The sequence below is a fragment of the Thunnus thynnus genome, chromosome 13 (genome assembly GCF_963924715.1).
Source record: "Thunnus thynnus chromosome 13, fThuThy2.1, whole genome shotgun sequence".
In the NCBI taxonomy this organism is placed as follows: Eukaryota; Metazoa; Chordata; class Actinopteri; order Scombriformes; family Scombridae; genus Thunnus; species Thunnus thynnus.
The window spans coordinates 25,512,182-25,528,473 of NC_089529.1; the positions used below are offsets into that span (position 1 = coordinate 25,512,182).

The window sequence follows — 16,292 nt, forward strand, 5'->3', positions numbered from 1 at the left end:
GTGGTAAATTTGTAAAAGATTTGTGTCCTTAAAACTATCAAATGTTTGATGTTTTTGTTTGAAAAAAAAAAAAGACAATTAGTCGATTATTGAAATAGTTCTTAATTATTTCGTTAAATAGCTTTTAATACTGAAAACAGTTGCCTGCTGCAGCTTGAACAGGAGACCAAAACCGTGAAGTTGGGAGCCGTAAAACCAAAACAATGAGCTAAAAGAAGCTCAGTAGGGCTGAGGGGAGCTGCAGAGTCAGGCTGATAACTCTCTGTGGGTTTGTCACTATAGGCAACATTCACATTACACACATACAAATACTGAGTAGAGCAGCTTTAAAGCAGCTATAATCGATATTTTTCATAATAACAATGTGACTCTGCAGCTCCCCCCAGCTTTATGGAGCTTTATAGCTAATTTCAACTCTTTGTTTAGCTGTCCGGCTGCAGCTTTACTGTTTTGGTTCACTTTCAGTGCTCTCATAGCACAGCTTTTTCAAAGAAAAAGCTCTAAAGACACCACTGTACACACCTGCTCAGCACCAAACAGCATACAGGCACAGTTAGAGACTAGCTGGTGAACATAGTGGAGCATTTAGCAGCTAAAGAGCCAGATATTTCCCTCAGGAGTTGGTAGAGAGTAAAAACAGAGCTAAAAGAGTGAATATTGGACTTAAATTCACCAGGTGGACAGAAACACGACACTAAATGAATGATAATGTTGCTCCGTATCTGCTGGATGTTTTAGTAAGCAAATGTTTGCTAATAAGTTCAACATAACTTGATTACTTCTTGTTTCTGCTGCCCCCAAGTGGCCAAAAAAATCAATTAATGCAGGTTTTAAAAAAAAATCAAGAGGAAAAAAACAAAAAAAGCAAAGATTAGAAGAAAATCCCAAAAAACAAAATGAGCGTAACTTTGCATAACAGAAATAATCTCTTTCACCTATTTTCCTCTTCTGTTAATTATTTCAGGACCCTTCAAATTCATCCTGTGACCCTCTGTGGGGGTCCTGACCCCTATGTTGGAAACCACTATGTTCGCCGTTTCTTCTGTTCAGTTCTGAGGTATATTTGACTCCTCCTGCGTGTTCATAACCTACATTCTGACTCATAAAACAGCATATAAATATAATATTGCAGTGTTTGGATGGTGTTGACAGAGAATATCCACACAGAAGCTGCTGAATTATACACTGTTGATAAGTCCTGTGTGCTTCATGTCTCTCAGTCGACTGAAACTTTTCCATCTTTAACGAGGCACCGTGACGCCAAAGCTTCGTCGTGGCGTTTTGGTTAAAGAGGCTGTAAAGTATAAAAGCTGCGTCTTTAGATAATTTAGCACAATTATTTTGGCACGGAAAGTAGCCGTCACCATGTGTTATGCAGAACAAAGCCCTGTTCTGGAGATTTTATGATACTATAACAAACTCAAGTGACAAAATGTATTCAAGATCACGACGCTGATGTTTTCTGCTGCTGGATTATTTGCATACTTAAGATACACGGCGAGACATATTAACGTTTTCTGTTCTTAGACGTCCTCAAACAAGCTGCAGAGATGAGCTTTTTTCACTCAAGAGTCTTTGTGTGTTTGCTTTCGCCATTGTTGTCCTTCAACATGAATTAATAATAGTTACTGTATGCATAACAAGCCTTTTGAATCACCAGGGCTGGGCCTTATTGTGGGAACTGACATGCTCTTTCACATGCAAATCATTTAGTATGAGAAAATGTGCACCGTGTACCCATTTTAGCTTTACTTGTTGTTGTAATAAAACAGTTTACATATGAAGTCCCTGCAGCATAGTTAACCCTCGTTTTAATATGAGAACAGAGAATACCAGCTGCTTATTGCATGACCAAAATGAAAACCTTTGCCCGAAACACAAAGCGCTCAAAGGCGAAGGCATGTTAAAGCATGCTGGGTTTTCTTTTTTTTTAAATCCACCTCCACCTGCCTCAGAGGACAAATATCTTCTTGTTTGAGAAAAAAAAAAAAAAAACCCTCATTCTTCTAACTACTCTGATTCTACTTTAAAGTGATTTATTAAGTCTAAAAGATTAAGATAATTAAAAAGATTAGAAGTGAAAGCCACCACCAAAAATACACCTAAGTACGTTTATTACAGGTTTTGCCAACTACATGCAGATGTCCTGTCCTTTCTTTGTGCAATCAGTGTTTCCAGTGTTTACTACGGGTTTAAATCTCAGGCTGGATTAGTTGTTTGGTCTATAAATTGTCAGAAAATTATAAAAAAAAAATGTCGATCACTGTTTCCCAAAACCCAAGATGACGTCCTTAAATGTTTTCTATTGTTCTGACCAACAGTCAACAACCCAAAGATATTAAGTTTATTGTAACAGAAGACTAAAGAAACCAGAAAATATTCACATTTGAGAAGCTGGAATCAGCATTATTTCCAAACATTTTATCAAATTGATGATCAAAATAGTTGGCAATTCATTTAATAGTTGGCAACCGATTGATTAATCATTGCAGCTCTGTTTAAATCTCTCAATTTTTATGTTATTTGCCAGTTTTGTGCTCAAAATAAAACATTTTCCAGGGACGATAATGACCATGATTTGGTTTACATTTAAAAAAAAAAAAAATCACCCTGACTGTTTTCTGCACGCCAACTTATGCCATTACATTAAGACTGCAACTGATTTTCATTATTGGTTAACCTGATGATTATTTGATTGATTAATCGTTTGGTCCAGGGACGTCATACAGTTAATTTTTTTTGAGGCGGCAGAGTTTTACAACGCATTTGTTAATGTTCACATCAAACCAAGTTGTTACCAGTAATTATCTGCTTTGGCTTCTATGTTCCCTTATCAGTGAGTATCTACAACTATAACTGAATGACACGTATTAATATTACATTTAATAGCAATATTGAACAAGACAATGTTTGGCTTTAAACTCAGAAATCTCCTTCTATCCATCCGCTGTCTTACTGGATGCATTTCAGTGTATATTTGGACAAAAACAGTAATAACTTAGCTGCTAATAATAGCACAGGGCAGCAAACTAACATTAATGGGTTATACTTAGAAACCACTGATACTAAAGTCACTTTAAACAGGGAAATTCAAACTGAATGGGCACGATGCCGACGGTTTGGTCTATAAAATGTTAATCACAGTTTCCCAAAGCCCAAGATGACGTCCTCAAATGTCTTCTTTTATCCCGAACAAAAGTCCACAACCCAAAAATATTCGGTTTACTATCATAAAAGAGTAAAGAAACCAGAAAATATTCACATTTGAGAAGCTGGAATCAAAAATTTGGACAAAAACGATGATTATCCAAATAGTCGGTGATAAATCTTCTGTCTAATCGACTAATTGTTGCAGCTCTACATTATATTGTTTAGAGTTTGATCCAGCATGCTGTTATTTATCGGTTGCCTTGGTATTTTTTTTTTTTCCCCTCTCAGTGTAATCAGGTCAAAGACCAGAAAATACTCGCAGGCTGACATCTCCCGCCTTCAACTCGAGTTTTTATTGAGGGGGGTTGACAGCCGCGTGCATCCAGTCACACATACAGTACTGAACACATGAGCTGATGTAACTCCCGTACGGAGACGGAGGGACGGAAATGACATGACTTGGATATTATTAGCTCATCTTCACTCACTGCATCACTGATCGGCTTTGACATCGCTCATAATCATCTGGTATGAACGCCCGCAGCCACGACTGCGATGCAAATCATCTGAAAGGTTTGAGGGTGTTTGGCTGACTGGCCGCACTTTATTTAAATTATAAAAGCAACATTCATTTATCCATTTCATTACTGCCTGCTCTTTTTTTTTCTTCTTCTTCTTCTCTCCACTAAAAAGAAGGCTGCTGGGATAAGTCCCCTCGATAGAAAAGAGACACACAGTATAACAAAAACCGGACGAACAAAACCACAGTCGCATAAACAAGCACTTTACAGTTTGAGAATAGTCCAAACACAGAAACGTCCAATCTTACATGAATCATCTGGCCCTGAATATAAAAATCCTTGTGAATTTGGTAAGCATGGTTGTGGGGTTTTTTTTTTTTGTTTTTTTTTTTATTTTTGGCCACAACAGGCAGCACTGTTAAAACAAGTTTAGACCTTATTTCCACACCCAGTCTCAACAACAATACTCCAACGTTCATTCATCTCAAATCTCACTGCAACAATGGAATGTCGGAGGTGATTTGGTGTCGCCATGGTTATGGTTAAAAAAGTCTCTCTGGCATGCACCTGTAAAGGAGGAGGAGGAGGAGGAGGAAGGGGGCGGGATGGGGGGAGCAACATGAGATCCATGGGTACATCGTCACCCCGGGTACGTCTGTGCTACAAGTCAAGAAGCAGCACCGCATTTTCTTTCCCCTTAAAACCCTGAGTGGACACAAAACTGCATGTTTGGTTGGAACCAGTGCCCAGCTGCATCCAGATGTTTATGGACAGATTAAATGTTTCCTCACATCGGCTTTGTTTGTGAGGTGGTTTGGTTTGATGGAGGAGGTTTTTCCGGTGTTAAAATTAAAAAAAAAGGTGAGTTCTTTATTTAGTAAAAGATTGTAGGCAAAACCCAGAGGTGGAAGGCATGACAAGAAGTCAAAACAATTACACAAATATACAATAAAAAAATAATAAATCAGGACAAACTGGACTAAAAAAAAAAAAAAAAAAGGAGAAAATAGAAAAATATTGCAAACTGTCGTCCAGTCTGAGACAAATGGTGCAAAAAATAAAGGACAATAATAAAGTCTCTACTGGGTTTTTGCTGTCACCATCCTGAAACCCTTTTTTCTACATTTCAGTTTCCTTCACCAGTAAAAAACAGGTACCTGTGAATGCATTTCCATATTTTACTGTCTTAAAGATGTTCGTGCAACAGAAAACAGACTTTAAACAGTGATCAGGTCTTATTTTCAGAGTTTTGGCCGTCATTTGTTATTGGTTATAATAAAACTGTAGTAACACAGCGAAGTAACATCTGTGAACATGGCGACATCGTCAATAAAGAGTTAAACGCAGGTTGTAAACAGGCCAACAGTGAAAGGACAGTTTGAGTAATAATTGTGCAGTAAATCCTTAATTTTCTGTGATTTACAGTTGATTTTCTCTTCCGAACTGGAGGTTTGTTTACAACCCGTTCCTTGACCCGTCTGGCTTCTTCATTGGTTTTTAATTTTTCCACCCACAATAAATAATAAAGAACACAAAAAGCAAAAACAAAACAGATACAAAGATACACAAAAAAAAACACAAACAAAATAATAACTGGGCAGGTGTGTTGATCATAAAAGATGATAGAAAGTTAAATCCTACAAGCAAAATATCGTACGACTGATCACAAATCAAACAAATCAATTCAGTACAAAGACTTGTAGCTTTTAAACTAATGAGCTGCATACATGTTTTTATACAAGCAACAAACTTTTTTTAATGCAGGTTTTTATATAAATTTTAATTTTATGGCCCCAAAAATCCTGCACGCTGTGGATCACTTGTACTCACTTTATTAACGGCGTTTCTGTCTTTTGTTTTATTGTTAGTAGTTTGCAGGAGGTTCGTTGTATCGTACATCACTTGAGAGACTCTTCAGACATTAATTGACAGTGTGTGCAGTTTTTCCATTAGGAGGTAATACAATATTCTGCTTTTAGGATGCAATTTCACCTCCAATTTTGACATTTTCAGAGCATCGGGGGGCGCGGCGGACGAAGAGGTAGAGCTAAAGAAACAATATTAGATATATATTGTTTTTCCCCCCAGAAATTCCCCTGGCACTTCTTTGTAGCTGCAATAACTTTATATATTATTAGATAGAAAATGAAGGCCAAGACTCTGTAAATACGACCCAAGTTGTAAAAAAAAAAAAAAAATACCTTGAAAGCCTTGAAATGCATTTACAGATCTTACTTATTTAAAATGATTTAAGTTTCTTGCTTTATGCAACTGGGCACTGGCATACAGAAGGCATTTTCATGTACTTTGTCGAGCTGTAGTAAACATGCACTTAAATGAGTTATTCATGAGCAAAATGTATGTCGTGATATCAAGTTCGAGAGCAGAAGCATTATAACTACAATCCGAAGCGTTTCCCTTAAAAGGTGTGGGATGGATAATGAGTAAAAAGGAGAGAGAGAAATGAGAAGGAAACCTCTTTAAACCTCCTTAAATATTCAACTGTGTGCTTGCAGAACGCTGACATTCTTATAGAGATTAAATTCCCCTCACTCTGCAACTCAGTTTCAGGGGGTAGAAATAAAAAAAAATAGTGGCTGCCTTGAAAAAAAAAAAAAAAAAAGGAGAAGCGGCTCTTCACTGAGCACGGTAAACAAGAAGCTTTGAAGTCAGCCATTTAAAATAGGATTTACATGAATAAATAAATCGCTCACTGATGCGAGGAGCTCACAACACAGTCCATGAAATCCCCCAAAAGAAGGCAGAAGGTTTTTGGGTAATCATACATGACACTGCAGATAATATTGACAGGTTATAGTGTGGGAATTATTAATAAATACCACCGGCTCTGCTCTACAGAAGAAGTCTTTGTTTAAACTCTGCAGTGATATCAGCATTCATGATCTTGTGAAATGCATGAATGTCTTATTTGATGGATTAAAAACAATGAGTTTATATTAAAACACCACTTAATTGATGTCATCATTCATTTCGATGACTCTCTGATGGCGTCTCATGAAGCAGCCTCTCTCTCTCTCTCTCTCTCTCTCTGTTGTATGAATGAACGATGAGATCGCAGATGTGCTTCACAACCCTGTGCTTCACACGCCTCAGTGTAAAAATATTAAAAATGATAAAGATAAAAAAAAAAAAAAAAAAATCCTCCGTGTCCTTTCCTGTCTACACCGCCTCGCTATCTCTGCTCTGCGTCTGATTGGTTACATTTGTGTGTCATGAATGGAGAACAGAAACGGACGTTAGCAGTGCTGCCTGCCTCTGGATCAGTCTTTGCTTACATGATTGTGACAGCCACTGTTTGGTTCCACGTCTTGGAGGACCTCTCAAACTGGCTTTTCATCCTCCTTCTTCATCTGCTGCTCCTCCTCGTCCTCCTCCTCCTCCTCTTTCCCCCCTCCCCCCTGTTTGAACTTATCGGTACGGCGGCTCGGGCTGTTGAGGATTCGGCCTGTAAAGCTGCTGCACTCGCACCGGCCGCCCGTTAGCCGGCCAGCCACCCGGTAACTGTCCGATGACCCTGAGGCCGACCGGTTGGCCGTGTCCCGGGAGCGGGGTGCTGGGGCTGAGGATGTGGGTCTGTCCCATCTGGGGTTCAGGCGGGGGTGTACTACTCTGAAGGCTTGGAGCCGAGGCGGGGGGAGAAACGGGGTAATGAGGGAGGAGGATGGCCGGCGTGAGGCCGTAGCGTACCTGGAACACTCTAAGAGGTCCCTGCGCTACGAAGCCGTTGGGCCGCTGAGGCTCCTGCGGCTGCTCCGAGTCCTTCTTCACCTCGGGGATCTTGCTCTCCGGCTCCTCCGCTCTCTTGCTTTTGCCCGGCTGTCGTTTGGCTTGGGCGAGCTCCTGCATCTTCTCCGCTTGAGCCCGGCGGATATGATACGTCTTCCTGGAGCTTTGGAAGGAGTCCAAGAACTCATCCAGGCTTACGTTCCCCTCCATGAACTTCTCCAGCAGCTCCTGTGAAGCGGGGCAGACAAATAAACCAGCGTCAGCAGACAGGACAACACACAAAGGGAGGTCTGACCGCAGGGAACCGTTCAAACAAACTCCTCTAAGTATGAAGAGGATTTAATAAGCTCGGGGATGTTTACCCATGAACTTTGGCATAGTTTGTCAGCTGCAATATTTCACTTCAAGTACATTTTACTGAGCTAACAATGGCTGCGAACAATGTGCTGCAACTGTTACATTTGGCAACGCTTGAAAGCCTTGTGATCAGTGTCTGTATGCATTCCCAGGATGTGAGGAGCGGAGTCTGAGCCGAGTCTGGCTGTGCAGAACATTGAGGACAGCGGTTGTAGTTGTGAAGTGAGTACCACTGCAGACACTGGTGGTTCCCAGAGTGAGCGAGACAAGATTCATTTCCATTTTGTTACAAAATGTGCATTTTTAACATCTTTCAGCACAGGAACAAGGCGACATTTACATTAACTACGCTCTCATCAAAATAAAAGAATAAACATCCAAATCATTGTAATAAAAATGGGAAAGTAAATCACTAGAAAAGTTTGGGAACCACTGGTATTATTTCTATTTAAGATTTGTATCTTAAAAAAAAGACACAAAAGTAGAGCTGCAACTAACAATTATCGTCATCATCTGTTCAACTGTTGATTATTAGCTTAATTAATCGATCAGTTGTTTTGTGTCGTCTATAAAATTTCAGTAAAAGGAGAAAAATGTTGATCGTTGTCTTCTGAAAACTCAGGGTGACGTCTCTAAATGTCTTGTTTCATTCTGATCACAACACAAAGATATTTAAATTACTATCATACAAGACTGAAGTGACGAGAAAATGTTCAGTTTGAAGAAGCTGCAAACGGATAATTTAAGCTTTTATTTTTTTCTTGACTCAAAAAGAATCGATTGCAAAAACAGCTGCCGATTAATTTTCTGTCAGTCGACAAACTGTTGCAGCTCTTCACAAAAGATGTAATTTAGCAGTCCGATAAACACAAATAAGACACTGAGGCTTTGTTCAGACTAAATCCTTTTTTTTTTGGCAAGTTGATTGTATTCAGATTGATTTTTTTAGAAAGTCTGGACAGCAAAAAAAAACACCTGAAATCGGATCAGAGACACATTTGGAGGTGGTTTGAAATTCCAATCAGATTTCAAAAGATGCGTCTCAGTTCGAACGCTCTGGACGCTCATATCTGATTCCAAAGTGTCTTTTGCGTCACTCACGACGACGACGACATCAAATCCAGAGAGACAGACTCCAGCGCATCAGACTACTACTAGCGGAGCGACGTGGGAGCAGACAGACGCTGAAATAAACTGTTTCTCATGCATCCGTGTGGGAAAGCCGCATCAGCAGCGTACACAGTTACTGACGCCTACATCGTTACCATAGCAACCCATGCAGATAGGGGTGGTGATGTCTGCACAGACACACAAATCCGATCTGATGACTTGCAAACAAGAGAGCGGACAATCTGTCTTAAACAGCTGTTTTCACTCTCTGATTCGTTTACATGCTGCGAGTAAACAAAAACTATGAAAAAGAAATAATTATAATAGTAACGATGATGAAAATTACTATAAATACAACAACAACAAAGGAAATCACACCTTCACCTTGAATGACTGTTTGCGACAGATATATTATTCATCAGTTTTGCTGCACATTTTCAGGTTTGTGACTAAAAAGCGAAGGTTTAATCACCTCCTGTATGTTCACATAAGCACAGACTGGGAAGTTCTGCACCCAAAGATATAGTGACTTCATGTGGCTTTAACTCAGTCTGTTTACATGCACGACAGTAACCAGGAGGCTGTCGGCTCTCTGCAGTAACCTGATTTCTCAGACGTCATGTAAATGAGGTTTTCATAATCGGGATGAAGGATTAAAGAAACCTTGTTAACACGGCCACATTTCTGCAGGTGCAAGCTGATTTCATGGTCATGTATATACGTGTATCTGTGTTTCCAACCAGGTTTTTACAAAAAAAAAAAAAAAAAGCCTGCGCATAGCAACGAGTTCAGACAGGGGAAGGTATCTCAGTGATATCAATGTGCTGAGATGAAAGGGAAGATCATTACATTCAGCTCTGCATCCTTGCGTTTCTCTTAATTCAAAGTCAGACTCAAACTCAAACTGACTCAAAGCTCTTTGTCAAAAAACCTTGACACATTTGCATCGTAAGGATAAAACACTGTCGCTGCAGACCTCGTCTCCTAACTCTGCTGTCAGTTCAAATGTTCCCAAAAAAAAAACAAAACGGTGACCAGGTTACTGCAGTGCATGTGAGTCTGTTTGTCCATGAACAAAAAACCCTTTTAGAAAACTAGATAACTGTGTGCATATAAGGACTAATGATCATGATTCTCCTGCAGAAAATAAGCTGCGTCAACTGGGTTTCTCTTATTTCCATAATTTGAAAAGAGAAAACAGGTTTTCCGGATGTGTCGAACATCTGCTTTGTGAATAAAAACACTGAAGGCAATCAGTGGTAAATGTCTGGAGAAGGTGAAACACAGAGAAATAATAAGTTGTTAATCAGGATGCATTTTGTTGGCAAACTGATGAATATTTCTCTGCTATAATTAAACAAAAATGCAAATTTAGGGTAAAACTATGAATGAGTTTAATGGCATTTTCATCAATGAATCAAGACAAAATGAAAAATATCAGAGAAGACTAAATGGATTAACATCTCATTTGTTCAGCTGATATAAATGAATCTCGGGTTGCAACTCAGAATTATTTTCATTATCAATTAAAATGTTTGGATACTGTGAAAAACACCAAAAGAACACCACAGTGAGAAGTTTTGTTTTGTCTGACCGACAGTAGAAATCCACAAATATTCAGTTTGGTATCAAACGACATGAATAAAAGATGAAAAATATGCTAAAGTTTACATTTTGTTGACATAAAGTGATGAAAAAATTCTCTGTTATAAATCAATAAAAATGCAAAAAAGAAAAGCAAAACTAGAACCAAGTTTAACAGCATTTTCATCAATAAATCAGAGGAGAAGAAACAGCTGATTGAGGTGATGTTTGTTTATCTGATGCAGTTTGATGAAGGGCTGCAACTATTGATTATATTAATTACAGATTAATCTGCAGATTATTTTCATAATTAATTATTTGGTCTATAAAATGCCAGAAAATAATGACAAACGCTCATCACAACAATTAAATTAATTAATTTAATTATTTAAATTTAAAAAATAATAATTTAATTAAACAATTAAATTGAAATTTTATCAAAATCGCAATATGGCCGACTGCAATTTTCAAATCGCAGGGGGCGCAATATTTGTTAAATGCGAAATACGTGTCAAAATACTGTTTCATTAAATATTGTGGTGCTGCAGAGACGTCCTTATCCTACACCTTACACATTATATAATGTTTTTAAATTAAAATTAGAATAATAATGTAAAAATGATTCTCTCTACTATCGCAAATCATATCGTTATTGCAGCTGCAATCAGTCAAAATAATCACAATTAGATATTTTTTCAAAATCATTCAGCCCTAATGGTTGTTACTGAATTTACTGTTGATTGACTAATTGCTTAATAGACTGTTTCATGTGATCTCCGATGCACCATGTGACCTGATTTCTCTCGTTGACCTCGTTTCTTCTGCGCTGACTGATGCAGCGTTAACAAGCTGACCTGTTGTCTTATGATGTCAATGAATCAGTAATAAAACCTACTTTTCTTTAAAGATACTAATACTCACATCTAGAATCTTCCGATGACAAACATAGGTTGACTTTACTTGATTTAAAGGATGAGGACGGTTTTATTCTCTATTTTTCATATCATCAAGAATTTCTATGAAAGACCAAAACCAACAAGTCCGCATCTTAATACTGTCTGAGACTCTCAGCCACATTCACGCTCGTTCTACTGAACACTGAGAAGAAATGAGTTCATTACTCTCATTTTAAAAAGGCAAAATAACACCTTAAAACAGCAGAGTACTGTAGTTTTTTAGTAAATGTAAGTGAGGAGGAAATACTGTACTGCATTTGTTGGGGACTATTTTCAGCGGTGGATTAATACACATTTGGTGCTTTAGTTTTATGGCAGCTGGATGGTTTATGTGTGATTGATAAGTAAACTACGGTGCCCGTCTTCTTCATAATGTAGGAACAAGTCACCCAGTGCAACAATGTGGCTCATTGATGTGTTTTTAACGTGTTCTTTTAGGTCTACGGCACAGAGGAATAAGATATATGAAGGTTTGGATACACACACAACACTTGTAAGTAGATCAGTTCAATGTTGGTTTGGGTGAAAAGTCCAGAATATCTCCATCCTTTAAGAAAAATCAGCCTTGAAAGCTTTCAATCTGAGACCACATGTTAAAACAGATGTTTGTTGCAGTGTGAATTCTCACAGAGTCTCGTTAACCGCCCCTCTGTTAACAGGCACTTGTCACTAGTAACTAGTGTCATGTGACTGCTGGAGTTTCTGGTTTATTACGTCTCCTCTCACTGTGACTGGCAGGGTCCTCCATCTGGCATGGGCGCCGTTAAATAACTTAAAGTGGCAGCGAATGAATGGACCTTATTAGCCACACTGCCAATACGCAACAGCTGTTAGAGGCAAAGCCAATTTAATTTCATCTGGAGAAAACAAACACTGCAGAGTGATGTTAATACTTGGCAATTTTACATAGATTTCTGAGAGAAAATAGAGATAAAAATGAAGAGGAAAGCCACAGCTGAATCTGTAATTAAACTTTCAGAATAGTGTGTTTGTGTCATTAAAAATGTACGACGATACACCGTAACTTGATTTTTTCTTAACCTGGAAGCTTCGTGAGGTGTCTTCAGTCGTGGTAACACTCTACTTTCTTCTTGTGTCCAAGAAGAAACTCATTTAGATAATTTTCCACTTTTCACTCTGCAGTCTTTTACTGATTTTAACTTCTTTAATTGACGTTTTTATGGAGGAGAAAAAACGGCAATTAGAGCAAAAACCAGTAGTCAATTAACTGATAAAAGAAAGACAATCGATAAATCATTCCACGTTTCTTACAGTCACATTTTCAGCTTCTCAAATATAAGAGAAGAAGATTTGCTGCTTTTAAAAAGCCTATATGCTAATAAACTAAACATTTTTGCCAGTATTCTGACATTTAATTATAATAATAAAGTTTATTTATCAAAACCAGAAATTAAAAGTTAGATGAAGGGATTGAGAGCACTTATAAGGACAAAATTAAAAAGAATCTGAAAAATACACACATAAATACGTATGTGCAGACAAATTTACCCAAAATTAAATAAAGTTATACGTTTCAGAAGTAATATAAAAGACAAAAAGCGATTTAAAAAGAGGTTATTCAAAACCTTTTGATTGAAAAAGTGTTTTCAGAAGTGATTTAAAAGAAGATACCCGAAGTCTCCGTCTCCTTTAGTCTAACACCTCCACATCGTAATGGGAGTTAGTGGTTACAAATGGGGTTATACTGGGTTAAGAATGGGCCTTGAGGTCATAGAGAGAGAGTTACTTCCTCTCCTTAGATATGCAGCTATCTGGATGTTTGGGGAGAGAGCGGGAGACACTCTGATAAGGAGTGAACCGGCGTCGCCCCGGTAACCAAGGTCAGGAAGATGGCTTGAGACTCCCTAGACAACAAAGATGGGTGATTGTGAAGATTCATGCGACGTGACCTGAACTAACACGGTTAAAGTGGAGTTCCTTGTTTAAAAGCTGGTGAACCAATAAGACTCATTTTTCATGTTGTGGGATGATCTGTTGAGGTTAAAGACCAAAAGTCAGATGAGACAGCATCTACGAACACCTTGATGTTTACTGTCTCTCTCCTCCACTTGGCCGAGTGTTCAATAAATATTCTCAGCATGAGACATCAAGGCTCCTCCACTATTTTCTTCTACGTGAGGCGTCGTCCAAACGCTCAGCCGACAGGTTCCTGTCTGAACCTCCGACTGAACAGACAAAACAATTAATCTATTAACTGAAAGAAATAATTTGTTCTTTTCTGATACTGTCATTTTATTTTGATGCCATTAGTCATGTTTGTCCAAAAGTAGCATTTTTATTTAGTTATAGCAGAGAAAATGCAATTATTTTTTCATTTATATTTCACCTTCTCTGGACAGTTTGTCACTGTTAGACTGTGAACAACCTTTCTGTCAGTTTCACTATGAAACTAAGGTAGGATGATTGATTTATACGAGCAAAGGAGACAAAAACAAGTTGAAGAGGAATCTTCCGTATAAAAGATGCTCGTTTGACTGAAGGCGACAGAAGAAGAAGCTGTCAGCAAGAGACGCATAAAAGGCAGAGGCCAAGAGGACAAAAAAAACCAAACACTTTTCCGCATTTTCACGGTCACACTAGTGTGAAAACATCTGAGTTCTGAAAGATGTTTTGTGTTTGGTGTGAGTGCTGCTGCAGAACTATCATGAAAATCAAGATGTTTTTTCCACTGAACCAATAATGACGGTCTCAAGGCCTAATCTGGAACGACTGAGATCAGAGGAGATAGTTACAGAGACATTAGAGAGATATCTTTGTACAGATTCATGTCTACTAACACACTCACAAGCTGAAGCCGGGCTCCTTGGAATCGTCTTAAAACAATAAATCATCGTGGAAAAAAACCACATAAACAACATGGTGACTAGCATGGGAAATCAGAAAGTGTCTGAAATGTTTAGATACAGTAACGCAGGACATTCAGATCTTGATTATTGTCCAGCAGTATGAGAGAGCTTCTGCAGGTAATCTGAAGGAATATATTGTACAAAATAGAATAAGCTTGCATGGTTCTTCACTGTGGATTACAATCTAATATTGTTGCCGTGCATGTTAATCTTTCCTGGCTGGAAGTTCAAAACAGATTACTGTATTTATTACGACCTCACATCAGAAACATCAGCTGTTAGCACAAAGCAGTGACTGGGTTACTGCCCACATATACTACATGTGATATTGCAGCACTGAGTCTGAGTGTGTGAGATGTTTATAGATGCACCGGACGGAGCCGAGGGACAGACAGCTGCTGAGTGCCGCCGGGAGCTCTGGAGGAGAGAGAACCGGAGCTTCGGGATGAATAACACCAGCCAGTCACACCGGATTCTGCTCTGATCCAGAGCCATTTACTGGCAGGAGGAGAGTTCAGAGTTTATTATTTTTTAAACTTTGAGCAGCAGCAGCAACAGCGAGCGCTCAGTCCGTCTCTGTGGCTCCTGGCCGGACAGGCTGGGAGGTAGAGATGCACCCATACTGATACTGGATTTCGGTCCAATACGGATACCGTTATTTTAATAAATAAAGTCATAAAGTTGAAGTCAAGCCTGATGCTGCCTTACAATATAAAGGCAGCTTATCAATTAAACTCTGGTATCTGATCGGTACTCGCTATCAGCCCAGGTATCGGTATCAGGACTGAAAAAGCCGTATCGGTGTGTCCCTGCTAGGCGGTTCATATCGGTTTATGGTGTAACAACGTCATCATGCAGAAACCTACATGTCACATGGGAGGGGTTTTTGGGAAATCGGTATTTCCTTCAACCAAAATTTGAATTTTTGGATTTGAATACATATGAAACACTACTGGGAAGCTACAGAGTGATATAAAAACATCAAAAAACAAACTGGCCCAGCCTTTTAGATAAAGGTTGGCACTACTACATTCACACTGTAATCTTTGATGTTATGATAATACTGATGCATTAGGACACTGATGGAATAAGGCTTTGGTGTCTATTAAACACAAGCTGGTTTAAGAAACTCTTGTGTCGACCTCCGAGAACAACAGTTGTGAATGAGGATCTAAATAAATAAACAAACAGACAAACAGAGCTTTGCTTAAACCTACATAAACACCTACACACACAGAGGGATGCAATTCATCATAAGGATTCTTTCATGATGAGATTTGGTGAATATGCAACATCTTCAGCGTGCAGTCATAAGAGACTGTTATTCTGTGTCTTCTAATTATCTCAAGTTATTTAACCAAACAGATTAAGAACGTCGTAAATAACAGCTGTGCCAAATATTTACAGATATGTCCGTCTCATAAACAAATGTAGCTGAGGTGTTTTCATTCAGCGAGGATGCTTCGCTTGCGGTGGGTGTTGTTTAATCAATCAGTCGACGGCCGCGTTGATAACTGAGTCATGGAGGCATCGATTGGAGTCGTGCGAGGTGGGGGGGAGGTGCGCCGCGCGGATCAATCCCAGCCTGGAGCAGCGCTGTGGGTTTCATCTGTGAGTGAGACTCCCTCTCACCGTCTCCATTAAAAGCCAAAAGAACATGCAGGGTTTCAAACAAGCAGCCAGACTGCATCTTAGAGGTGAGAGGTTTAAGTCAGTTTATAATATTTTGTATGTGGTGCATACCGTAAAGACAAAAGATAAATGATGTGTTCAAACATAACGGACTGATTCTAACAGGGATGTTCTCCATGTTTATTTTTATGAGTTTAATGTTCACACAGCGCATTCCAGAAATATTCCTGACGAAAGATAAGGGCTGCAACTAATAATTATTTTCATTCTCAATTAATCCGCCAATTATTATCTCGATTAAACATTTAATCATCTGGTCTGTGAATGTTTGGCAGTTTTGCTTGAGAAAGGACTAAAAACGACTGATA

At 38.7% G+C, this 16,292-nt stretch overlaps 1 protein-coding gene across 3 annotated transcripts in view; it reads right to left on the reverse strand.

Moving 5' to 3' along the window:
• Positions 1 to 446: 446 nt before the first annotated feature.
• The window catches only part of vps37d (VPS37D subunit of ESCRT-I), a 47,322-nt gene continuing 31,476 nt past the window's right edge, over positions 447 to 16,292 (reverse strand). For 2 of the 3 annotated variants that reach the window (XR_010931201.1, XR_010931200.1), the window contains exons 4-5: positions 1,997 to 7,646; positions 447 to 1,966 (exon numbers count right to left, since the gene is read on the reverse strand). Coding sequence is in view for 1 of the 3 variants with exons in the window: in XM_067608807.1 (XP_067464908.1) it covers positions 7,101 to 7,646 (546 nt within the window). In the remaining 2 variants the exon portion in view is untranslated. Of the gene's footprint in view, positions 7,647 to 16,292 lie in introns of all 3 variants that reach the window. The other variant, XM_067608807.1, reaches the window with a different exon arrangement.